General features: G+C 38.8%; 2 protein-coding genes across 34 annotated transcripts in view; one reads left to right on the forward strand and one right to left on the reverse strand.

Moving 5' to 3' along the window:
* LOC145518222 (uncharacterized) overlaps window positions 1-13,592 on the reverse strand; it is a 72,278-nt gene extending 58,686 nt beyond the window's left edge. For 3 of the 4 annotated variants that reach the window (XM_081522144.1, XM_081522145.1, XM_081522146.1), the window contains exon 1: window positions 13,401-13,592. The gene's annotated coding sequence lies outside the window, so the exon portion shown is untranslated. The remainder of the gene's footprint in view (window positions 1-13,400) is intronic. The other variant, XR_014062762.1, reaches the window with a different exon arrangement.
* An 87-nt stretch (window positions 13,593-13,679) lies between these two features.
* Window positions 13,680-27,545, forward strand: part of SLC17A1 (solute carrier family 17 member 1) — a 215,238-nt gene continuing 201,372 nt past the window's right edge. For 17 of the 30 annotated variants that reach the window (XR_014062741.1, XR_014062742.1, XR_014062740.1 and 14 more), the window contains exons 1-3: window positions 13,680-13,840; window positions 15,260-15,344; window positions 21,627-21,799. Coding sequence is in view for 6 of the 30 variants with exons in the window: in XM_081522124.1 (XP_081378250.1) it covers window positions 15,311-15,344; window positions 21,627-21,799 (207 nt within the window). In the remaining 24 variants the exon portion in view is untranslated. Of the gene's footprint in view, window positions 14,013-15,259; window positions 15,345-21,626; window positions 21,800-27,545 lie in introns of all 30 variants that reach the window. The other 13 variants (XR_014062743.1, XR_014062751.1, XR_014062753.1 and 10 more) reach the window with 3 other exon arrangements.

Below are 27,545 nucleotides of genomic sequence, written 5' to 3' on the forward strand. Positions count from 1 at the left end.
GGTGTGTGTATAACTTTCCTGGGCTGCCATAACAAAATACCTCAGGCTTGTGGCTTAAACAATAGTAATTTATTATCTCACAATTCTAGAAGTCCAAGAGCAAAATGTCAGCAGAGTTGGTTGCTTCTGAGTTTTGTGAGAGAGAATCTGTCCCATGCCTCTCTTCCAGTAGCTCCAGGCATACTGTGGCATATAGATAGCTTTCTCTGTGTGTCTTCATCTCTCTACATATCTGTGAGGTTCTCTGTGTCAGAATTTCCCTGTTTGAGGAATTCTCTGGTTGTCCAGTGGTTAGGATTCAGCACTTTCACTGCTCTTGCCGGGGCTTGATCTCTGGTCAGGGAACTAAGAACCCGCAAGTCACAGACGCAGCCAAAAAATAAATCCCCTAATTTATAAAGATACAAGTCGTATTTAATTAGGGCCCACCTTAATGACTTCATCTTAACTTGGTTATCTGCAAAGACCTTACTTCCAAATGAGGTGATATTTGGTACTGGGGGATTTCAACATCTTTTGGGGAGACAATTCAGTGCATAACAGCAAGTCCAACAAAAAGCCTGACTGTATATCTGAAACTTGCAAAAAGGACTGGGATAGAGACAAAGATATAAAAGTATGTATGCTCAGTACTAAAGACCTAAATGTGTAGTGCTCAGGAAGAGCCTATGAATGAAAAAATACCAAGCCAAAGACAGAATACCAACATTCAAGGAGTGGACAGAATAAGAAATGCCCACACACAACAGAGATTAAAGGGTCAGGCTTGCACATGTGAGGAACAATAGGAGGACACAACTGTCATGGGAACTCATGGCCTTAAAGAAAGATGGCAGATCAACAATAAGTACACTTCAGTTCAGTTAGGTGAGGTCAGGAAAGGAACATAGCCACTTTGTGATAAGAAGTTCACTGGTGGCTTTTTCATGACACATTCAGCAGAGACATGGGTATGCAGGTCATTTTGCAGTTTGATGGTGGGTGAAGAGGAATGAGAGAGCAGAGGAAACAAGAAAATTATTTTCAGAAAGTTTAGTTGGGAAGAGGAAGGGATGGGAATATAGCCAGAGGAGAACAGAGGGAAAGGAAGAGTGACCTAGTGGGGAAAGGAACCTGGCGCAGGGAAGCTTTGAGGTAGAAACACTGGAATGGGAGTGAAGTTATGAAAGGACAGGGCAAAGAGATGGAGCAAGGTCTTTGAAAACACAATAAGGATTCAAATATGAGTCTGCCTTGAACGTATAGAAAGAAAATGTAAAATCTGAAACAAGAATTTTCTCTTTAAGAATGGGATTCCAGGAAAAAGTCCATCAACAAATGAAAAAACAACCCTACTTAATGGAAGAGAATATTTGCAAATCATATGTTTCCATGCATGCTAAGTCACTTCAGTCATGTCCAATTCTCTGTGAACCTGTGGACTGTAGTCCACCAGGCTCTTCTGTCCATGGGATTCTCCAGGCAAGAATACTGGAATGGGTTGCTGTGCCCTCCTCCAGAGGATCTTCCTGACCCAGGGATTGAACCTGTATCTCCTTTGGCTCCTGAATTGCAGGCAGATTCTTTACTGTTGAGCCACCAGGGAAGCCCATCATATGTTTGATAAGGGGTTAATATCCAAAATATAAAGAACTCATGCAACTCAATAACGAAAAAAATCTGACTTAAAAATGGGTAGAAGAACTGAATAGACATTTTCCAAAAGAAGGCATAAAAGTGGCCAACAGTTACATGAAAAGTGCTCAATATCATTAATCATCAGTGAAATTCAATTCAAAACTACAATGAGATATCATCTCATACATATTAGAATGTCCATTATCAAAAAAAAAAAGAGATAACAAGTATTGGTGAGGATGTGGAGAAAAGGGACCCCTGTACAATGTTGATGGGAAGGTAGTGGTACAGCCACTAAAGAAAACAGTATGGTGAGTCCTCAAAAAATTAAAAACTGAATTATTGCATGATCCAGCAGCCCCAGTTCTATGTATCCAATGGAAATGAAAGAAGTATCTCAGATATCTGCACTCCTATGTTTATTGCAGCATTATTCACAATACCCAGAATATGGAAACAGCCCAATTGTCCATCAGTGAGGAATGGATAAAGATGATGTTTATTTAAGCCATGAAAATGAAAGACATTCTGCACAACATGAATGGATTTTGAAGGCATTATGCTAAGTAAAATAAATCAGATAAAGACAAATACTTTGATATCACTTATAGGGGAAATCTAAAAAAGCCAAATTCATAGAAACAAGATTACAATGGTAGAGATTAGAATGGGAGTTACCAGGGGCTGGGGGATAGGGGAAAAGGGGAGATGTTGGTCAAAGAGTACAAACTTCCAGTTATAAGAAGAGCAAGTTCTGGGAATCTCATGTACAACATAGTGATTGTAGTGAATAATATATTTTACACTTGACTGTTGCTAAGAGTAAATCTTAAACATTCTCAGCACAAAAAGAAATGGTAATAATGCTAATAATGTGACATGATGGAGGTGTTAGCTAACACTATGGTGGTAACCATTTTGCAAATATAAGTGTTTCAAGTCAACATGATGTGCTGCCGCTGCTGCTTCTAAGTCGCTTCAGTCGTGTCCGACTCTGTGCGACCCCATAGACGGCAGCCCACCAGGCTCCGCCATCCCTGGGATTCTCCAGGCGAGAATACTGGAGTGGGTTGCCGTTTCCTTCTCCAGTGCATGAAAGGGAAAAGTGAAAGTGAAGTCGCTCAGTTGTGTCCGACTCTTAGCGACCCCATGGAGTGTAGCCTACCAGGCTCCTCCGACCATGGGATTTTCCAAGCAAGAGTACTGGAGTGGGGTGCCATTGCCTTCTCCCCAACATGATGTAAATTTATACAATGTCACATGTGAATTATATCCCAATAAAGCTGGGGGGCAAAAAGTAAGGGCATCCATTTTTTTTTTCTCAGCAAAATGCCTCCTGACTATACTTGTTGAACTAAATTAAGAAGTTCCAAAGTAGATACATTTTTGTTTGGTGAACCCTCTTTTTTCCCTATGATATTAATGTGACAAAAGAAAAAAAATTTACTAATGAAACCTGTAAGTTTTTCCTGGTGGGCCATATAACCTAAAGGCTCCATATGCTTGTATCAGAAGAAAGATCTTGATTATTAAATATATTATTAAAATGCCTACATTGAAAATGAAAGATGGCTTAAAATTGAACCAGTTGATTAACATGATCCTAACTTTAGATGTATTATATTTTTTAAGTTATATACTATACAATGAAAGCTCCTAAAGACAGAAATTTGATTCTTCTCTTCCTATTGCAGTCAAGTTTTTAAAAGTGATTTCTGTTGTCTTTTCTGAAATTCAAAACACATACGAATGTGTTTTCCCCACACCATAGTTGTTTTGCTTTTTGACTATGCGTGCCTGCGTGCGTCATTCATGTCCGACTCTTTGTGACCCTGTGGACTGTAGTCCACCAGGCTCCTCTGTCCATGGGATTCTCCAGGCAAGAATACTGGAGTGGGTTGCCATGCCCTTCTCCAGGGGATCTTCCCGACCCAGAGATTGAACCTGTGTCTCTTAGGTCTCCAGCACTGGCAGGTAGGTTCTTTACCACTAGGTCCACCTGGGAAACCCCATGTTCATTTGATTGACTCCTTTTCATTGTATTTAAATTCCATTACACACATGAGTAGGCATTATGGATGATATAATAAGTATCCCAGCAAGCTGTTCTTATAAAGGTTAGCTAGCAGTAATTTTGGAGAAGGCAATGGCAACCCATTCCAGTACTCTTGTCTGGAAAATCCCATGGACAGAGGAACCTGGTAGGCTGCGGTCCATGGGGTCGCACAGAGTCGGACACGACTAAAGTGACTTAGCAGCAGCAGCAGCAGCAGTAATTTAACTCTACCCATTATTGACCTAAACCACACAAACATATCCTAATTTCTAGCCCAAATTAAACATATTCCCATTTAAGCTTTGCCTTATCAATATTAAACAGTTGCATCCATCACTTCATCACCCAGCACTCACGGAGGCAAACAAAATGGAGACAGATAGTGGTCTTACACAACTGTGGTTAAAACTGGTCAAAATGTTCAAACACTTAAGACTATATGAACATATTTCTAGTGCCCTGCCTTCCTCCAGTGGAAGCTTGGAAAAGGCCAAAACAAATGACAGGTTCTTGCTGAAGCTAAAGCTCCAATGCTTTGGCCACCTGATGTGAAGAGCCAACTCATTGGAAAAGACCCTGACACCAGGAAAGATTGAAGGCAAAAGGAGAAGAGGGTGGCAGAGCATGAGAGGGTTAGATGGCATCACTGACTCAATGAACACAAGTTTGAACAAATTCTGGGAGATAGTGAAGGACAGGGAAGCCTGGTGTGCTGCAGTCCATGGGGTCACAAAGAGTCGGACACGACTTAGTGACTGAACAACAACAAGTGACTGAACAACAACAATCTTGTCACTGAGAGCACTAAATGGATGTGACTGACATGCTGAAGGCCCCGACATTCCAAGGCTGTGCCATGCTCCTTTGGGTCTTCAAAATAAGCATTTTTAATGAATATATGGTGAACTGAGTTAAAGCAGTAGCGTATGGTCAGGCCTCTCAAGGTGGCTGATCTCTTGCTCTCTGTACATCTCCTGCTTGACCTACACATGCTTCACGTACACTCTATTCACAGGAATGTGCTTTCCACCTGCTCCTTAGGCCAGAATGGCTCCACCTGCTAGTTTATTAAAGGGAAACAGCTGTGCTCATGATGGTCGTTAACCTGAGAGGCTGGGAGGAAAGTGCTCTGGCTGTTGGTTTCCCTGGTAACTGATGAGCCAACCTCCTTGACGTCATTCCCCCTATAAATGGTAACCTCCCCAGGCCTGGTCCTTGCGTGTTTTACTCCTTGGTTGCCACATGCTGTGGAGGTGCTGCTCTAGGACCTGGCTTCAGACATACACGGTCTCCTGTCCAATAAGCCACTGCTGTCTTTGTCGCTGTCTCCAGGTTATTTCTTTGGTCTCAAGGCTGGGCACGTACAAGGCTTGCAGGGTGCAGAATGGTGAGTCAGCCAGGAGATGAGGAAACTCTTGTGAATGTGAGATGTTAGGAAATAAGGACAAGGGACAGAAAGTTGCAGGGGTGACCCTGAGCATGTGGGCCGTTCACTAGCATATGGGGCCATGTGGCAGCTGTCTACTATGAGAAGCATCTTTCTCTTTCCATTATGTCAATGATATCCTGTTAACCACAGAGCCTCTTTCTAGTTTAAAAGTAGCAGCCCCTTGCTCGTGGCTCATTAGATTCCAAAGAGATAGCTGGTGAATAAGCCACTGTTTAGGGTCTAGAACAGCTGTGTGTGAGGTTCAAGACCCCCATAAACATCAATAGTGACAAGGGAATCCACTTTTTCAGACATGAAGTTCAGGAATGGGCCCGTGAGAATGACACACAGTGGCATCTTCCCCTGCCTCACAACTCCATTGTTGCTGGGCTATGAATGAGCTGCTTCAACATTTGAGACAGGAAACCCACTCCCTCAGCGGTGGACACATCCCAGGAGCAATGGTCCCAGTGCTGACACCATCTTAACCCAGAAGCAACTAGTCAGTGTCATTGACTTCACTAGTTCACCACTGAAGGACTGTTGTGAACTGTTGGTCAGGACAACAATTCACTTTTGCCTTCATCATAGGATCTTCCCCAGTGAACCACATTATAACAACATGGCCCTGAGACTGGCAGGTAAGTCCCCGTGGTGTGGATTTGCAGCCTTATGGGGAAGAGAATTAGAAAGGGACTTACAGGTTTCACCTGTCTCCTCCTCCTGGGCCCCACCTAAAAGGACTAAGGTAACTAATCTGGGCCCCCTACTAGAGAAGGAAGCCATTCTACTAACCCTGAGGTCTTGTTGTATGACCTCTCCAGTATTCAGCCCTCAGCTATGGGGTCTGCAGGTGGATGGGTGGTGAGGCCCTCAGGCCAGGACAGAAACCACAGACGGTGGTATTATCTCAGAATGCAGGTACTGCTTGTATTTTGCTTAATGGTCATGTTCTCCCCTGTACTGCACCTGTTAAACAACTTATGTTTCATCCCTAGTCTGAGCAGAGGGAATCTGTTCACAGACTGGATGACAACAGTGGCCTCCCTATGAAATGAGTTGGATTGGTGGGTCTACAGGGAGATGCCAATGTGGTCCTCCTCTGCACCTTCCATGAAAAATTGACCCAATAAGAGCCTGAATTAAGTTTGCCCACCTCTTGGACTCCTAACACTCTTTAGCTGCTGCCATCCATATTGCATTTGTGGTATTTAGTTGCAGTTCACCTCTGCATACCTGACCCCATGGATAATGTGGAAGGTAAGTGGTGGGGGAGCAAGATTTTAAGGATCGTGCTGGGTGTACAGGGGAGGGGTGTTTTGTCAGGCCGCTCAAGGTGGCTGTTCTCTTGCTCTCTGTACATCTGCTCATCCCGTGCCTGCTTCACCTACTCCCTACCCACACTACCGACCATCCTTCAGACTTGCTGCAGCCCCAGTTAATGATTGTTCTAACTTTAGATCAGAACATTTCCATTATAATTACTTATCAAAGGGGCCATGAGGGGCGTGCCCCTCTGCTGGTTTCCCTGGTAACCAATGAGCCAACTTGACTCAGTCCCCCACATGAGCATGCTTTCCGCCTGCCCCTTAGGCCAGAATGGCTCCACCTGCTAGTTTATTAAAGTAAAACATCGGCCCTCATGATGGTTTTTAACCTGAGGGGCTGTGAGGGACATGCCCTCATTGCTGGTTTCCCTGGTAACTGATGAGCCAACCTGATATCAATTCCCCTATAAATGGTAGCCTCCTTGCCCTGCCACCCCAACCCAATTAAGACTGCTGCCACATCCTGCCTGCCTTCCTCCCCACATGGGGTCTGTCACTCCAGGACCTGGCTTCAAACATGTAGGATTCTCTATCCGTTACAGCACTGATGTTTCTGTCAATGACTCGAGGCTCATTCTTCAGTCTTGAGGATGGGCAAGTACAGGGCTTGCGGGTCTGTGGGGTGCAGCCCAGCAACCGATATCTTCCAAGTGTCCCTTACCACTTCATTACATGAGTTTCAAGAAGAACTGTCTTGAGCACTATGTCTTAAAGAGATTCTGGTAAAACTGCTCCTTTAGTTTTTAACTGCAGACCCCTCTCTCCTCATGAAATCTGAAGGGCTGAACCACACACACTCACTTTTACTCTCTCAATAATTGCCTCTATTTACTATGCCATTGTTACTGAATCAGCATTATTGAGATTGTGTGCCTGCCTCCATCATTGCTTTTCTTTTCTTTTTTTTTCTGATTTTCCTCATTCCCAGGGGATCTTTAGTCACTTACGAAGAGATTCCTGGTGAGAATTACTCCATTGCATTTCTCCATAAACCAAGCATATTTTTATTTTACTGACTATTATTAATAGAAACAGCTTAGGCTCATCCTGAGACAATCCCTACCTTAGCTATATGTGTGCTAAAAACATCAATGTAGAGGTTCTTTCCCATCAAAAAGAAATCAACTACATGCAGTAACTTGCAATACACATCCTCCATTTGCCTTAACAGAATGCATACTAATTTGAGGTGAGGTTTCGTTTCCAGTACCTGGCACCTGCCTTACTAGAGAGTTGCCCTCAGGTTATAGGAGCCTGTTTTGCCTACCAACAGGAACATGCCTGAGAATTTATGTCCTCCAGGAACAAGAGGCCAACAATTCATTGCCACAGAGATATAAATACTCCAGCTTCCTTGCTCCTACTCTGAGACAAAATCTACACTGTCTCCCAGACTCCCTAAGAATTTATCTGAAACTTACTTTATATCCCTTCTAGATCTTCTCTTCTCTGACAGTTTTTCTTGGGAATGTGTTCTAATAGATCATTTTCATAGGAATCATTTCAAGATCTGATTCTAGAGAATTTGATCCAAGACAACTGTTTCTACAAGGGAACCTAGGAGACAGACTCTCAGGATAGACTTCTGGAGTTGAATCACTCAAGTCAGATGACACAAGGACACATTTGATGTTAGTAAGGGTAGCAGTAGTAGTCTTGGCCTACTGTAATAGTAGCAGAACATTGGGATGGGAAGTGAGATACAGGTGAAAGGGCATGCACTGGCTTAGTCAATACTTCTAAGTCTTGAGAGATATGGAGAAATAGCAATTATAACAACTTCGAGGTTGGCTGTGTGTTGGTCAGAACCACGAGGGACTCAAACAGGAGAATTATATCAGAGCATGATATGGAAGATCCCCTGGAGAAGACTTTGGCAACCACTCTAGTATTCTTGCCTGGAGAATCCCCATGGACAGAGGAGCCTGGCGGGCTATAGAGTTGGACACGACTGAGCAACTAAGAACATGATATGAAAGTCAGAAAACCTCCCTGGCAGCACATAGATATCACAGTCTCCAATAGAGGGAAGATATACTCTAAACACCAGATTCAAGATTTGATTGTTACATTAGCAAAAACACAAGACTAAAGGCACAAAAAGTCTCTTATGCTAATATCACATTTTAGATAAACCTGAAACTTATTTCCTCTGCTGTTGGCAGATAGCAGCCTCTCTGAAGACTGTTCAAGTTCTCTTTTCCTCTAATACCTACCAAATAATAAACCTCACATGGGGCAAATAACTAGGTTAGATCTTAGTGTGTCTTAACTGGAATAGGGGAGGGAAAGGATTATTCACCAACAGTATCAGGGATCAGGAGAATGTGCCTGAAATATGGGACCAGGGTTTTGGGGCAGAATGTAAGGCTGGATAAGGGAGACTTTGACAATATGGGGATACAATGCTACGACTCAAGACTTAATGTTATATAAGCCTAAATGGAACACCTGAAATGGTCCACTACTGGCAAATTAGCAATTCAAAAGCAATACTGCATGGCAGGTGGAATAGCAGAGAGTAATGCCATTTTAAAAGATTTGCAGGATACTAGGATGATGGCCTCTACCATGTTCCCATTCAACTCACCATTTTGTGGCCCCAGCAAAAATGGATTGTAACAGAAGATGAAGAATTACCATAGATGTAATCCAATGACAGTGGGTGCTAAATCGCTTCAGTAGTATCCGACTCTTTGTGATCCTATGGACTGTAGCCTGACAGACTCCTCTGTCCATGGGATTTCCCAGGCAAAAATACTGGAGTGGGTTGTCATTTCCTTCTCCAGGGGATCTTCCTGGCTCAGGGATCAAACCTGCATCTCCTGCACTGGCAGGCGGGTTCTTGACCACTAGTGCCACCTGAGAAGTCCACTTAATCCAATGGTAGTCTTAATTGCATATGTTTGCCAGATGGCATATCATTAATAGAACTTGATTTTCAGCATGTATAGAAGTCCTAGTTCCCAGAAAAGAGGAATACTTCCAGGAATGGGCTCAGTAAGGGTTCCAAAATGCCTAAAACTATGAGTGCTGACTTGTCATGTTGGGATCCTCTTGCTGGTAGACCCAAGAACAAAAGAAAGGAGTCACCAGACTGGCCAGAGTAATTAACCCTGATCATTATTGGTTGGTTGCTCCTACATAATAGGGACAGGGACAAGTATGTCCAGAGCTTGGGAAATCCCATGCCCTTTTCAACTTGTTGTTGCTAAGTCACTTCAGTCGTGTCCGACTCTGTGCAACCCCATAGATGGCAGCCCACCAGGCTCCGCCATCCCTGAGATTCTCCAGGCAAGAACACTGGAGTGGGCTGCCATTTCCTTCTCCAGTGCATGAAAGGGAAAAGTGAAAGTGAAGTCGCTCAGTCGTGTCCGACTCGTAGCGACCCCATGGACTGCAGCCTACCAGGCTCCTCCATCCATGGGATTTTCCAGGCAAGAGTACTGGAGTGGGGTGCCATTGCTTTTCAACTATGAATAGGTAATTACAGCAACTACATTAGACAGAGTTGTGGCATCAAACCTCCAGAGATGAATTATTGGGTCACCGTACTCTGCAAGCAACCCAAAGCAACAAAAGGACTGGCCAAGAGAGGAGACCTATAAGGGGTGGATGAAGGAAGATTGTGAATATCAGTTAAGTCTTTGGGACTGATTGCAGCTGGGGGTGTGTAAATGTTTCATTAATCTTTTCTTCCTAAAGAATCAGTGCTATGAACTTAAAAGAGAATGGAACTGGACAGTGTGAAGAATAGCAAGCTGTCAGTGTTCTGCCCATATCTTCTGGGGTCTTTTACATTTTGAGGCGTGAATACCAACGCCCCTTGTGCTTTCATTGGCAATAGCCAGCACACCCATCACTTGGTTTGAGGGCTGTCCTTGGGCTGCTGGAACCTATTTGACCTGTACTCACTGAAAGAAGTGCCTGGGGACTCAGGACCTCCCGGAAGCAGCCCTGGGCCAGTGATAGATAGATGCTGGCATATAAATACTGCAACTTCTTTAGCTTTGGTTAGAAAAACTCTGAGGTATGGCCTAGGCTATGCCCATTGCTCCCTTGGAGAATTAACCCCAAATTACCTTCCTCCAGATTTAGGTTGTTCCCACACCCTTGTTTGCTCACCTTTCTTTTTCTCCCTACTTCCCTACTGTCTTTATTGTTTTTCTGAAAATACTACCTATTAAATCACTTTTACAGGAATCTTGATCTCAAGGTCTGCTTCTAAAAGAGGCAAAAAATTTATTTGAGTAATAATGTTAGTGTTATTTTGATGTTAATATGATTATATTACAATAAAGCAAGAAAAGTAATTAAGAACCAAGGTGTTCAACACATGGGAAAAATGCAAGAGTATAAAATATAACTTTTTAAAAAATTGCTCTCATATTCAGTATGAATTGGAAATATTAGAATTTATTATTTTTTTTTCTAAAAAATACTTTTTCTGAGTTCTTCCACTGAAATAGCCTAGATGCACCCCAATGCACAGTATGTGGTCTCTTAATATTGTTTCCTTCTGAAAGGAACCAGCACTCCTTCAGAAAGTCCAGGTCTGGGAACAGAAAATGTATGAGAACTCTAGAAAATATTGTGTGCTAGAAAACAGACTATCCAAGATCACTAGGGTCATGTCATAATGATATAGGAGCCAGCTTGAAGGGACTCCTGCTGGCCAAAGAAGAGATCATTTGAGCATCAAAATAGAGTAAGGACTGTGATTCCATGAGGTCGTTTAACTTGGTCATCTGTACTAAGGCATTGAATTATTACTCTGAAAAGTTTTAAGTACTTATCCTGACTTTCCTATTAAATCTGTATTTCAGGGTAACCAAATATTTGACTAGGTGAATTTCCTATTTTGTAGAAAATTGCAGCTCATAAATGAAAGCACAATAGTATTCTAGAGTCACCATTTTGCAATTTATAATGAAATAACAGTTCTAGGTAATATTTACCAACCACTAAAAACTACAGGTGAAAGGTTGATAAGTACTTTGTTAGTGGATAAGTCAAGCTGAGAATATCTGAGCCCACAGATCAGTCTTAATAAAAGTGAGACAACCCGCTGTGGTGAAAGCATCAGACACCCCTACAAAGTACTCTTTTCCTGAATCTAACCAACTCTATGTACCCAGAGTTTTCAGGATGTAAGGGGATAAAGAAATATATCAAATGACATAGGAAGAAATTAGTCAAATCAATTATGAGAATAATTCTGCAAATGACTCTTTTGTTGTACTGTTTTAAATAACAGCAAATAGAAAATGCGGGTGGGTGGAAGGATTGTTATGAAATTAGACCTGAGAGCCATAACAATTAAGTGTCATGTGGATCTTGTTTCGATCTTCATTTAAATAAATAGAATATAAATGAATAACTTTGAAGCAATTAGGAAAACTTTCATGATATTAGATGATATTAAGGAGTTATTGCTTATTTGTTAGATGTGATGATGGCATGTTATTTTTTCCCAAGTCCTAATGAATTATATAGCCATGCTGTACTTTTTGTTGGAGAAATGACATAATACAGAAAACCACTGTTGGGTATGGTATATGGAAACTCAAATGGCCAAATATTGAAAATTGTGGAAACTGGTTAATGGGTCTATGGTTATATTAGATTGATCTACTTTTTTTCCTATGTGTTTGAAACTTTCCATAATAAAATGTTAAACTTAAAAACTTAATAAGGAAAACACAGAATCCAGATATAGAATCCAGAAGCAATTTCGAAGGGTATCACAAAGCAGTATAAAGCTTTGGGGTCAGCAAACAGAATGATGGTTCCCTCCTGGGTAATCAGTACTTAGAACTGGGGATATTGACACCAGATGGGAAGGTTGTTTGCTTAAAACATGGACATTAAACAACTGTTGACCTAGGACTTTCAGTCAATAAATAGGCCCCTTTCCCAGAAAATATCAAAAATTGACAGCCTTTGTGTCAGACAGGACAAATAGTAAAAACATCCTGAAAGAGCCAGATAAAAATCAGCACAACCTGGACTTCAGAAAAAGAAAAACATCCAGGTGAATATGACAAGGTATCAAAGACTCTTGGGCAAATGAGTTAAAGTTTTCAACATGTTTTTAAAATATTTTTATTGGAGTATAGTTGATTTACAATGTTGTATGAGTTTCAAGTGTACATCAAAGTGAATCAGTTATATATATATATATATGCTGCTGCTAAGTCGCTTCAGTTGTGTCCGACTCTGTGCGACCCCATAGACGGCAGCCCACCAGGCTCCGCCGTCCCTGGGATTCTCCAGGCAAGAATACTAGAGTGGGTTGCCATTTCCTTCTCCAGTGCATGAAAGGGAAAAGTGGAAGTAAAGTCCCTCAGTCGTGTCCGACTCTTAGCGACCCCATAGACTGTAGCCTACCAGGCTCCTCTGTCCATGGGATTTTCCAGGCAAGAGTACTGGAGTGGGGTGCCATTGCCTTCTCCGATATATATATATATACATATATATATATGTATGTATGTATAAATTACAAGTTGTATATATAGCCACTCTCTTTTAAAATTCTTTTCCCATATAGGCCATTACAGAGTATTGAGTTCCCTGTGCTACACAATAGGTCCTTATTAGTTATATATTTTATATATAGTAATGTGTATATGTCGATCCCAATTTTCCAATTTATCTCTCCCCCACTTACCCTCTGGTACCCATAAGTTTGTTTTCTATATTTGTGACTCTACTTCTGTTTCAACATTTCTTTAGAGGGAAAATAACTTGATCATGTTATAGAGCATCTTCTATGTGCCAAACATATATTAAGCACTTTAAAAGCATAATAAATTTTAAAATGCTTCAGTATGTAAGAAATTATAGTGCAAAATTATTGATTTCAGGTCTTAGATGTCCCTATCTACTCAGTAGCTTGTCTTCAAAGAATTCCAAGGTAAAATGCTCCCAAGTACTGCTAAAGACAGGAGGCTGAACCAGGAGAACTTACAGTCATTGGAGGAGAAGCCACAAGGGAATTCATAGTCCTCAGAGAACACACCTCAGTAAAATGCCCCTCTTTCTGAGTAGCCTGAATATCAAACAGATGTGACCTTTGGAAGAGATGAGGGGGGAAGGGGAGAAGAGAAAGGAGGAAGAGAAGGAAGATGGGGCAGAAAGCCAGTAGAACATTCATAAAGCATTTAGAACACCATAGCATGCCTGTCATAATAGCACTGTAGACATGGAGCCATCCTCAATAGAAAAATCCTGGAAACGCTTATGGGACAGGCAGGTTCTGCCTCCTGGTAGAGAAGGAGCCTGGGGGGCGGGGTGGGGGAGAGTCTGTCTATTAAAATCATGAAATGACTGGCAGATTTCTAGGAGGTTTCTAGTCCATTGGATGATTTTAAGACTCCCTCCCCTCCCCTGAAGATTCAAGGCAAGAATGTAAGTGAAGTTAAAAATTAAATTTTTAACTTTGACCTAGGGAGATCAAAGGATATGGTGAAGGATTTAAGTGGCTGAAATTAGCAAATCCAGTAATTCAATATTTTTTAAATTTGAGAGGAAAGTCTTCACAGGACAAAAAGGAATCGCTTTTCTGTCCTAAATCAGGTTAGTAACTATATGCTTATATGTTATTCATTAAGTCAAGTTTAGAATTAATTCCCCAGAAGGATTAATAAGGAGGGCTTCTATTAGAGATTTTATCAAAGCTATTTAGCAATCTGGGGAAATCTGGATGGGGGAGTTGGACAAAATATCTATTTTTATAGATTTTTCACAAAGGAAAGAAAAAACCATTCCTAGGGATGAATTTGAGGTGGACAGTTATGTCAATAGACAAGGAAAGAGAAGTGTGTATTGTGTGGTGTTTAATGCTTGTGTATGTGTGAGTGGCGTGGAGAGTATGTGTACTTGTGACAGTGGTGGTGTGTGTGTGTATACAAATAAACGGCAGCTCCAGATGTCCCAGTGGGTAATAATGGTGGTTGACAGACTGCTCATTTATATATTCTTTGCAAACCCAGCCTTAGAAATTTTAAGTATTTTTTGAGCATCTAATGTCATACATGCTGATATAGACAAAACTCTTTGATTCACCCACTTTGTTGAGCTTCCCACCAACAAATGCAGACCTAGCAGCAGGGGTCATTTTGTCCAGGGTAGTGGGGAGAATGATTTGCCTCTCCTTGTAAAAGCATTTTTAAAAAACAAATCTTTTAGCTCTACAAAGATATAAGAAAAACAAAGAACTGTATGTTACCTTTAGTTCCTTTTCTGACATCCTTCCTTTCTTTTTGTACATCCAAGTTTGTTGTTTAGTTGCTAAGTCATGTCTGACTCTTTTGTGACCCCATGGGCTGTCCTTGGTATTTCCCAGGCAAGAATACTGGAGAGGGTTGCCATTTCCTTGTCTGGGGGATCTTCCTGACCCAGGAATGGAACCTGAGGCTTCTGCCTCATCTCCTGCATTGTAGGCAGGTTCTTTACCGATGAGCTACCTTCAGTAACCTGCTTCTGTCTGAAAAGCTTCCTTTCACATTCCCTACAGGGCAGATTTCCTGGCAATGAATTTTCTCAAGTTTTGTTTGACACTCTTTCTCTTTCACTTTTGAGGGATATCTTCACTGGATATAGAATTATGGCTTGGCGGAATGTCGTTGGCTTTTTAAGAGTTTTCAGGTTTTCTGTGTATTTTGTAATCAACAAAACTAGCATATAAGTGAAATGTCAAAACAATGGGTACTGGTATGACAAAGCAAGTTTCCCTGGATTAATGTTTTAAAGCAGAGAGAGGTGCTGGTGGATTTTAACCAGTTCTTCCCTCGGTAATGCTGACGTCAGTGTGTTTTGCACTTGCAGGGGATAGAAAACAAACCCTTCAGCAAGAAGAAAAGCAACCATAACACCATTATGCAAGTGGATAACCAGGTCTCTCCAGGGAAAGGTAGAAATTATTCTCTATCACATAGGCTTCCTTCTTCTTAAACAGGACACCATTGATTCCATGTGAGAAGATTTTGTCCATAAACATATGGACTAAAATGTAAAGGGTCATAGAAATGTTCAGGAAAGAAGGTGGAGGGAAAAAATATCCCTGCAATGATTTTCCATTAGAAAAACCCTAAATAAAATAACCCATGTACCAAGATTATTCACACTGTTATTTTGATTCCTATACCCCTGTCAGTTTATCAGTTGGTGGAGAATGTCAGAAAGAGGAGGGACTATTTTGGTTCTATCTCAAGGAGAGAGAGAGAGATACATGGATGGAAGTGAGGCAGGATGAATGTTCTTGAGTCACTGCACCCTTCAACATCAACAGCTGGATGTTTACAGGATATTTTTTAGATTGTTTATCTCAAGCAGGGCAGGGGAAAAACAATATGGAATTACTGCTATCAGATTAGAGTTATACCCACATTATGGGGGACAAAAATCCTAGAAGAGAGGGTGGGCAACAAATTGCATACTTTTTCAATTTATATAAATGTTCAGTTCAGTTCAGTCGCTCAATTGTGTCTGACTCTTTGCGACCCCATGAATCGCAGCACACCAGGCCTCCCTGTCCATTACCAACTCCCGGAGTTTACCCAAACCCATGTCCATCAAGTCGGTGATGTTAGTGGCCTATTAAATTTTATATTTCTTCTTGTGTCAATTTTGATACTTTTTTTGGTATTTTCATATTGTTCCTTTGTATTCAAATTGTCTAGTGTCTGTGTGCTCAGATGTGTCCAACTGTTTGTGACCCTGTGGACTGTAGCCCACCAGGCTCCTCTATCTATGGAATTTTAATTATATGTGAACATATAAAAGATATAAACATATATATATATGTATATAAAATTGATTTCTGCCTTTATGTTTAACATTTACTTCTTTTTACTTCTTTTTAGGATCTTTGGGTTCATCCATTGTTCATTTTCCAAGTCTTTGAGTTCTCTCTTTTTTAATAAATATGTTCTGAGGTGTAGGATTTGCTCTTTCCAGAGCTTGACATGTCGTATCTTACTGTTACTCAGTCCCAAGTACTTTAGAACACTCCTTTTGATATCGCTTTTTGTGTGCGATTTCTTTTTTTGAGTTTCAGATTTTTTTGTTCTTTGTTTTTATTGACATATAGTTGATTTACAATGTTATGCTAATTTCTGCTGTACAGCAAAGTGACTGTTAAACACACATATACTTTTTTTTTAATATTCCTTTCTAAACTTCTATGATTCCTTTTTTAATTCAAGACATTTATAAATCATTCATATTCTTTATGGAGCAATGTAGAGGAGAAAAAAATGAACAAAACTCAAAAGGGTACCCTTAATTGACCATGACAAGCCCTATTCCACACATGGTGAGGATAGCTTCCCCTTTGCCCTCTAGAGGCTTTTTTTCTCCTCTAGGAATTTTCCCACTGTTTCCTTCAGATTTTTGCGTCTACTTACTTCCCTTTTGCTTTTGAGAATTTTAAAAAGGATGAGGTTGTTTAGAAAGCTTTGGAACAAGTCATCTCAGTGTGCCTGTATACATGTGTGGTTTGAAATGTTTTGCAGATGACCCAAGGCCAGTGAGTTTAAAGGCAAAAGAAGGACTGGGTAATGATTAAATTTCTGAGGCATTTTTTTCTTCCTTTTGCTCAGTCTCAAGGTTCAAACAGGGCAAAAATTTTTGCCTCCTGGAAAACGTTAGGAGGCAATGGATTTTCCCCTCACTGACTCAGCACGTCTTTGGCATCTAAATATTTAAGGAAAGGGTCACTTACTAGACTCTTCCACTGCCAGGGCATTGGTATCTGATTCCTGTTGCCCCATTTTCTGGGAGGCAGAAAGCACCCTGAGATCAAATGTCTTCAGGGAAAAATCTGCCTTCAGTGATCAGTCTATGCCTTGAGGACTCTGTCTTCACAAAATCTTTGGCCTGAGTATCTCATCTTTCATGCCAGATCATTCACACTTTCAATGAACTGTTAACTTTAAATAAATTTTTATCTAATATTCTTATCTGTTTACAAAGGGAGATCTGTCAAGAAACTAATTTTCCAGGTACTAATGTTACTTTTTTCACTTAACAATATATCTAAATGGAATCCTACAGTTGTACACAAAGAGCTTCCTCATCATTTTTTAGAGTTGCATATGAATTTGGTATGACTATATTATAATTTATTTAACTAGATAATTTATTAGATAACTAGATAATTTAACTAGATAAATTTATCTGATTTAACTAGATAATTGCTGATTTATCTAATTTAAAATCTTCTACTGTTTCAAACAATTCTTCAAAAGTGTACAATAATACAAAATTCAATTCAGTGGGATTACTAAAAAAAAAACTTATGTAACTAAATAGACTCAAATATGTAAAGCAAAATCAACACTATTTTTAAAAGGTACAAAAATCCTAATAAAACATTAGCAAAACAAATAATTTTAAAAAAATTATTTTTAAAAATCACAAAAACTAAGTCCAATCACTCCTAGAAATGAAAGAATAGTTTTCTATTACAAAGTAAATAACTGCCATTCAGTACAAATTAAAGAAGAAAACTATATGATGATCTCATTAGATACAAAAAAAATCTTTATGAAATTAACATTCATTCCCGATGAATGAATAGTTACACTATTAGGTAACTATGAATATGTGATGGACAATACTCTAAGATGGCCCCTTTGCACTCTTGGGTGGAACCAAATGGCAGAGGATAAAGCAGAGAGCTCAGAGGGTAGAGCCAAGGGCCACAAGGATTATCCCCAGGCCTCAAGAAAAGTTCAACATTTGTCCAGCTGAACTTCAAAACTCTTATTGATCAGTGACTTCTTTTTACACTCCATTTCTCTCCCTTTTGAAACTGAAATGTCTGTATCAATATCCTATGCCTGTCCCACCATTATAAGTGGAAACATTGCAAGTGTGTGACTGGTCTCTAATTTCACAAGTTCGCTGATAGATACTGTACCCATAGTGGGTTACTTTTAGAAGCTTCATCTGTATTTGTTTTAAATTTTGTAAATTTGAGCTGACATTTTGATGAGGATTTGGACTTGAGTTGATAGTATATTGAGAATGAGACCTTAAGGAACCTTGGATGGGGTGAGTATGTTTTGCATATGGCATGAACATGGATCTTCTGGGACCAGAGAGTGAATTGTTCTAAGATTGCCCACAAGATTCTGGCCCCTAGTGTACATACACCTTCCTCCAGTTATTTAAGCAAATGCCAAGGTAGGTGCTGCTTGAAGGGATGTTGCAGATCTAAGCATGGTCCATAATCGGCTGACCTTAAATCCAGGTAGGACTGATCTAATCACAGGAGCTCTTTAAATCTGGATCTAGAGGTCAGAGAGCAGCTAGAGAGATTCAAAGCACGAGAGGGATTTGACAGAAGAGATTCTTCCTTGCTGTTTTGGGGGATAGAGGGGGCCATCTGACAAACAGCATAATGCATAGCATCTTAAAACTGAGAGGAACTCTTAGCTGACAGTCAACAGGGAAATGGCAACAGAAGTACAACCACCACAGAAAACTGAACTCTTCCAATAGCTCCTTCCAGAGAACCTCCATTTGAGAACTCATCTTGCCTGATAGCTTGATTTTAACTTTTGAGACCTTTGAGGAGTGAAAAATCCAACCACATCATGCTAAAACTTATGACCTGCAGAACTGTGAGCCTTTTATTAAAAGGGTGCCATTTTAAGTCATTAAGTTTGTGAAAATTTTTTAACACGGAAATAGAAACAAATACACTTCATAAAGCATGTCTACAACAGAACCTCCAACAAACATTATCCAAAATGTAAAAACATTAGAATCACTCTGTGTAAATTAGGAACAATGGCATAAAACCAGAACTGCTTGATACAATTAGTAATACACTCATGGTTCTGATGCAGTGATACCATGAAGTTAAAGACAGAAGGACATTCCGTACATAGAAAACCTCTCCAAATTAGATGTATTTTTAGAAACAAGATTAACTTTTGGCTAGCTACCTGGACATAACATCAGTAATTAAAAGTCAGATTTATTTCTTGGAACTTCCCTGACTGACCAGTGGCTAAGACTCCGAGCTTCCACTGCCTGGGGTGCAGGTTCAATCCCTGATGGGGGAACTAACCCCCTGCTGCATGGTGTGGCCAGAAAAATTATTTCTTTATACTAGCCACAGACAATTTAAAACCTCCACTGGGTTGTAATAATGGAGGTTCCATCCTCTTTTCTTTCAGGCTTGCCAACAAATGTGCTTTTGGATCTATGCCAATCTGATATGTGCTCATAGTTTCTCTACACAATTTTGTTTGATGTATGTGACTGGCGCATTAGTCTGCCTACTACACATCCTTTTTTTGTGTGTGTTTTTAAATTTTTATCTGCACTGCAGGGCATGCAGGATCTTAGTTTCACACAGGAGAGATGGAACCCACAACCCCTGTGGTGCAGGCACTGAGTCTTAACCACTGGGCCACCCGCGAAGTCCAAAAATGTCCACATCCTTGCCAACACTCATTTCTTATCTTTTTTGATAAGTCATTTTAACAGGTGTAAGATGCTATCCCATTATGTTTTTGATTTGCATTTCCCTAATGATGAGTGATGCTGAACATCTTTACATGTACCTCTTAACCACATGCATGTCTTCTTTGGAAAAATGTCTCTTCAGTTCTGCCCATTTCTTAATCAGATTTTTTTGTTTTTGCTTTTTTTAAAAAGAAATTTTTGCTTTTAAATTGTGTGAGTTCTTTTTACTCTGTTCAATGTTATGTGGCAGCCTGGATGGGAAGAGAGTTTGAGGGAGAGTTGATACATGTATTTGTATGTCTGAGTCCTTTTGCTGTCTACCTGAAACTGTCACACTGTTTGTTAACTGGCTACATCCCAATACAAAATAAAAACAAAATTGAGTTCTCTTTATATTTTGCAGTCTAACCCCTTATCAGATAAATGATTTGCAAATGTCTTCTCCCATTCAGTAGGTTGCCCTTTCATTTTGTTTATAATTTCCTTTGCTGTGTAGAAGACTTTTAGTTTGATATAGTGCCCTTTGTTCGTTTTTGCTTTCTCTACTTTTGCTTATTAAAAAATCATTGCCAAGACCTATGTCAGGGAGTTTACCATCTATATGTTCTTCTAGAATTTTTATGGTTTCATGTCTTGAGTTCAAATTTTAATCCATTTTGACTTAATTTTTGTATACGGTATAAGAGAGTGGTCCAGTTTCATTCTTTTGCATGTGATTGTCCAGTTTTCCCAACACCATTATTGAATATTTTAATATTTATTGAAGTATAATTACATAAAATATGGATCTTAAGTGTATATTTAGATGTGCTTTGAGAAATGTGGAAACTTACAAACAAGACTCACAGAACATTACATTAAAGTCCCATGATGTCCTTTTGCTCTCCTTACCAAGAGGGAATTGCTATTTAATATCTAGCCACATAAATCAATTTTGCCTATTTTTGAAATTCATAGAAATAGCATGCATAAAAATGATATTCACTCTTTGGTATCTAGCTTCTTTAGCTGAGCAAATGTTTGTTGAGATTCATCCAGATTGTTGAGTATATCAGTGTTTCCTTCCTTTGTATTTCTGAGTAATATCCACTGTATTAATATACTACAGTACGTTCATCCATTCCAAAGATCCAGCTATTTTAAACAAAGCTGTCATAAGCAATTCAGTACAAGCCTTTCATAGATATTTTTATTTCTCTTGAGAAAGGCCATTTGTTGAAAAGACTAATATCTTCCGTTGAATTGCATTAGTGCATTTATTCAAAAACATATGATCATATATATTCCTCTCTTTCTGGACTCCTTACTTTCTCCTATAGATGAATTTGTTTGGTCTCACACTAACACTGCATTGATTACTGTAGTTTGAAGCTACCTCAAATACATTACTTTTTAAAAAAAATTTATTTTAATTGGAGGCCAATTACGTTACACATTTTTTTTAAATGCAACTTTCTTCTGCAATGTGCACATACGAGTTTCTCAATCAGACTAGTCATGTAAGTTTTGAGAATAAAGTAGTTTACTTAAGGGAAGATCTTGCTGGTTATTCAGGGGACTTATTTCCAAGAGTAACTCAGGGTGTTTTTAAAAATGGTCCCTTTAAAATAAACATTAGGAAGGGCCACTTGGAAATCTGGACCCCTAATGTTAAAATATGTTTTTTGCCTCAGCTGTGTTAACAATGGATATTTTCTGTTGTACATTCCAGTTCCATATTTTTGTTCCATTCGTTATGGAATCGCTGTCTTCCTGCTCCTCTGTAATGTTATTGTAATGTCACAGCGTGTGTGTATGAGCCTCACAATGATAGCCATGGTGAACAGCACAGAGCCACATGGTTTGTCCAACACCTCCACAAAGGAGCTCCAGGATAACATAAAGGTATATCAAAAATATTACACATAGTCATAAGTTTAAAAATCCTATCTTGCTAACTAATTTGTGTAGAGATTGAATGTTATCATAATTGATATGATAGTAACTATTCAAAAAAGAAGCTCAAGTCTTGATCTACCTCATCAGTAGTAACCTAAATGAAGATGTCCCATTACTAAAATATGTCTCAGTATTTGTAAAGGGCAAGAGAAGTTAGGGCAAGAGAAGTTTGGACAAGAGAAAAAAGGAAAACATCTTAAATGAGAAATAGAAATCAACACATTTTCTTTCTTATTTATGTTTCTTTCTTATTTACATGTTTTGTTAATTTCACCTACAGAAGGTAATGAGTTGATAACTACCTGTCAGAAGATGTAGTACAAAAGAAATGGAAACAGATAGGAAAAAATATTTTTTCACTATACTTTTCTTATGTCCCTTTTTTAATACACAAGCGAATAAAATATTTCCTTATTTTCACCCCTATTTACATTGAGTAATGCTCTATATGCAACGTGCTGCACCCTGATTTTTTTTTTTAAACAAGCATCAGAACCCGGTCTCAGATTTGACACATTATGTAGGAATTCCTACAGGGGATTTAAAATAACTATAATTAATATGTCAAGGGGTCTAATGGGAAAAGAATACAATACCAGAGAGGTAATGTGAATAGAGATGTGGATATTACTAGAATAAAAAAGAAATAGTAGAAATCATGGCAATTGTAACAGGTATAAAGAATGCCTTGATGGGCTCATATGTAGTCTCAACACAGGTGAGGAAAGAATCAGTGAACTTGAATATAGGAACTTCCCAAGCTAAAATGAAAAAGATTAAAAAAAAACTAAGCATCCTAGAACTGTGGACAATACCAAAAGGTGTAACACGTGCTTGATTAGAATATCAGAAAGAGTAGGAAAAATGGAAAGAAATATTTGAAAAATTAATGGCTGAGAACTTTTTGAAGTTAATGGCAGACACCAAACCACAAATCCAGAACACCAAACAGGATAAATACTAAAAAGAAAATTAATCAAGAACAACATGAATTACCACCCAGACATACATATTTAAATTTCAGAAAACCAAGACAAAAAGAATATCTCAAATAAACCTGGAGGGAACAGAGGAACAAGGATAAAAATTACAGAAGATTTCTTATCAGACACCACTCAAACATAAAGAAATGAAATCTCTAAAGTACTGTAAGAAAAAAAAACCTGCCAAACTAAAATTCTATATCCTGTGAAGTTACACATTTAAGAATTTAAGAAGTTGTATACTTTATGACAAAGATTAAATACACAGTTTATTGTGTCAACTGTACCTCAAAAAATCTGTCAAAAATCAATTTTATTCAAAATTTTTTCTTTAATTCTTGAGGATTCCATTGCCTTGGTTTAAATATCAAGAACCCCATTTTCTAGAGAAATGGCTACTCACAAAAGCTGTATTTTATGTCCTTCACTGTAGTAAAAGAAGGGGCAGCTCAAGCTGTGAAGCTTGAAACTTTTCTTTGGCACATTCACCATCCCCCTGTCCCCCCCTCCCCCACCAGGAATCTGCTGCTGTAATCCAGGAGAACTGACCTTCTTCGAATAAGAGTCATAGAAAAGGAATTCAGTTTTCTCCTCTACAAAAGTACTAGATGAAGAAATAGAATAGATTATCATTCTCAAATATGAAAACTCACCAGATTATTTTCCCAAAGCAGACCTAAATTGTAAACTGAAATTACAAATGAACCTAAAAACTAGCAAAGCGACTATAACTAGGGAAGGAATACTATACTGTAGCACATTTAGGAACTCAAAGCCAAGATGGCTTGGTGATAGAAGTCTCTGCTCAGACAGCGGATGAATGGAAAAAAAAAAAAAAATCGACAGAACTCAGAAAACTGATACAATAATACTAGACATAACATTTTAGAAAAGAGGGCAAATAACAAGGAAAACAAAAGAGAACAGAAACCAAAGAGAGTGCAGTAAGGGACACTGAGTATAGAAAAGAAAAGGAAAGAAGGTGAGAAAGTGTTACACATAAACGAGAAATATCCTGTCTTCCCTCTGCCAAAACAGCCAAAAATATATATATAATTATTTGATTTTGTTTAAAATTTACCAACCTGATAGAAATTCTGTGATAACTTTAAAATTTATTAATGAATGTGTAAGTCCAATATTAAGAATTTCTTATGTTAGATTTAATAAAGCAACAAAACTATGCAAGACCCCCTAGCCAAAACTGGCAGAGGAATCCACTCCTGAGACAGACAACAAAATATGCTGCATCAGAGCCAAGTAAAAGAAGAGAAATGGCCTTTCTTCCTTCATTATCTCATTCATTATTCCCATAGTTCAGCCTGAGAACTTCTCTTCATGATTTGATATTCTCTCTGTTGCTACTTTGCTCTCTGGGATCAGTGTGTGTGTTGTTAGGGGGATATGTTGTTTTGTGAACAAGGTTAACTGAATAGAGAAAGAGGATGAGAAGGGGCAAGCAGAAATTAATAACTGCAGGAAATGTAGTACTACATGGTATTCTACAGAGGAGTTTGCATGTATTTTAGTAATATTTAAGAAATAAGTATTAGAGATGTTGAAGATGAACCTGTAGGAATGTCCTGGACTCACCTCCTCCTACCGACACACCAAATATACAGATACCTATGGAAAATTTTCCTCTGGAAAAAAATCAAAAGCTGAATACTCCTATATATCAGGAGAACAAGAAAATGCCCATAACCAAGAGGAAATGCTGAGACACAATCTCACTGTAAACCCCTGGCAAGGTGACCCAGCAAGACATCCCCCTCAGGAGTGAAGAGTCTGAACCCCGCATTGGGCATCATCCCTGCGCCTGAGAGATAAGCCACCCAAAGGTCTAGCTCTGAAAGCCAACAGGGCTCACAAACACAAATCCCACAAGGGTAAAGGGAACTGAGAAACGGTTCTTAAATGGCTTGCCCATGGACTCACCTACCCCATGGCACAGCACAGAAGCAGCTGTTTGAAAAGCACCAAGACATTCTATGAAAGAGGCTTATTTGCTTACCATAAACTGTTGACTTGAGGCGCAAGCATTTAATTTAATACACATCTAGGGTCTGCTGGGGTTCTTTGGGGATGGAAGCCAGTGAATGCCATCCTTGTGTTCTCTCTTTGCTGTACTCCAGAGAGCCAGTATCTCCCAAAGGGGGAGCTTTTACATTCACCTGGCACTCTTGTTCTGGTGCTCCATTTTTTTTTTTTTTCTTTTTAGCAGCTGCTGCCTTGATCACCTGGCTCTGGTGGCCAGCAGGGCTTGACAAAAGTAGTATCTATTTCTGATAAAAATTCTCAGCAAGTGAGTATAAAGGGAACATACTTCAGCATAGTAAAGACCAGCAATATAACAGGGCCACAGATAACATCATACTTAATGGTGAAAATCTGAAAGCTTTTCTTCCAATGTCAGGGAAAAAACAGTGATGCCCACTCCCACCACTTTTATTCAGCATAGTATTGGAAGGTTTCACCAGAGGAATTAGGCCAGGTAGAAAAGGAGGGGCATCCAAACTGTAAAGGAAGAAGTAAAATTGTCACTATTTGCAGATGACATGACATTATATATAGAAAATTCTAAAGACTTCACTAAGGAAACTGTTAGGGCTAATAAATGAATTTGGTGAACTTGTGAGATACAAAATCAATATACAAAAATCTTTTGTGTTTCTATGCACTAATAAAAAACTGGCAGAAATAAAATTAATAAACAATTCCATTTACAATTGCATCAAAAAGAATAAAATACACAGGAATGCATTTAATCAAGAAGGTGAAACACCTATGCACTAAAAACTACATGACACTGATGAAAAAAACTGAAGAAGATACAAGTAAGTGGATAGATATTTTGTGCTCATAGATTGGAAGAATTCATATTGTTAAAAAGTCTACAAATGAGATGTAATCCTTATCAAAATTCCAATTACATTTTTAACAGAAATAGAACAAACAGTGCAATTTGTATGGACCCAAAATAGCAAAAGCAATAATAAGAAAGAAAAACAAAGTTAGAGGCATCAAGCCCTCTGATTTTGAACTATATCCCAAAACTATAATAATCAATAAAGTATGGTATTGATATAAACACAGACATGTTGATCAATGAAGCAGAGTAGGTAGCCCAGAAATAAACCCATACATAAGGTGGGCAATTAATCTATGACAGAGGAGTCAAGAATTTACAATGATGAACAGACAATCTCTTTGATGAATGGTATTGGAAAAACTAGACCCCTATCTTAGACACAAAAATTAACTCAAAATTAATCCAAATTGGAACATAAAACCTAGAGCCATGAAACTTAAAATATAAGTGAAAAACTCATTGACATTAGTCTTGGCTATGATTTTTTGGATTTGACATCAAAGTCAATGGCAACAAAAGCAAAAATAAACAAGTTAGACTACATCAAACTAAAAGCTTCTGCATGGCAAAGGAAACCATCAACAAAATGAAAAGGCAACCTACTAAATGGGAAAAAATATTTGCAAATCATGTATCTGATCAGGGATTAATATCCAAGATATATGAAGAACTCATCTAACTCTATAGCAAAAAAAAAAAAAAAAATCCAGTCAAAAATGAGCAGAGGATCTAAAAGACATTTTTCTGAGAAAAACGTCCAGTTTGTCAACAGGCGTAAGAGAATGCACTCAATATCATCATGGAAATTCAAACCCATAAGATATCGCCTCACACCTGTCTAATGGATATTATCAAAAAGATAAGAAATATCATATTGGCTAAGATGTAGAAAGACGGGAACACTAGTGCACTGGTGGTATAATGTAAATTACTACAGTTGCCATGGAAAACAGTATGTATGAAGGTTCTTCAAAAAAATAATCATATGACCCAGCAATTCTACTTCTGGGTATTTATCCAAAGAAAAAGAAAACACTAACTTGAAAAAATATCTACATCCCATGTTCAATGCAGCATTATTTACAATATCCTAAGTATTCATTAATGAATGAATAGATAATGTAAATGTGGTACTAATATCTAATAGAATACTACTTGGACATAAAAAGTATGAAATCTTGCCATTTGCTGCAACATGAGTGGATCTTGAGGGCCCTGTGCTAAGTGAAATAAATCAGACAAAGACAACTAGTATAGAATCTCATTTATATGAGAAATCTAAACAAAACCGAGCTCCTGGACACAGAGAATAGGTTGGTGGTTGCTAGTAGCACAGGTCTGGGGAGGCTGGGCAAAATGGGTAAAAGGAGTTAAAAAGTGCAAACATCCAGCTATAAAATAAGTTATAAGGGTGTAGCATATGGCATGGTGACTACAGTTAAAAGTACTGTCTTATATAGTTGAAAGTTGCTAAGAGAGTAGATCTTAAAAGTTTTCATCACAACTAGAACTAGAACCATATGTTGTCATGGATGTTAACTAAACTTACTGTCATGATTATTTCTCAATATAAGCAAATATCCAATCATGTTGTACACCTGCAACTAATATGCCGATTCCATCTAATTTTATTTTTTTAAAAAAACCAAGTATTAAATGTCTATGCTGTGCAGGTATGGGAGGAACAGATGATGCCCTTTACAGCAAGGACTTTGTTATAGTTGAGGATACCAATGGTAAAACGTAATTACACACAGAAAATGATGTTATTAGGAATAACTATGTCATATAACAGAGGAGATTAGGCAGAAGGCAGATATTTTACATGGGGTAAGCT

Source organism: Giraffa tippelskirchi, chromosome 8 (genome assembly GCF_054371585.1).
Source record: "Giraffa tippelskirchi isolate mGirTip1 chromosome 8, T2T-mGirTip1v1.2.pri, whole genome shotgun sequence".
NCBI lineage: Eukaryota > Metazoa > Chordata > Mammalia > Artiodactyla > Giraffidae > Giraffa > Giraffa tippelskirchi.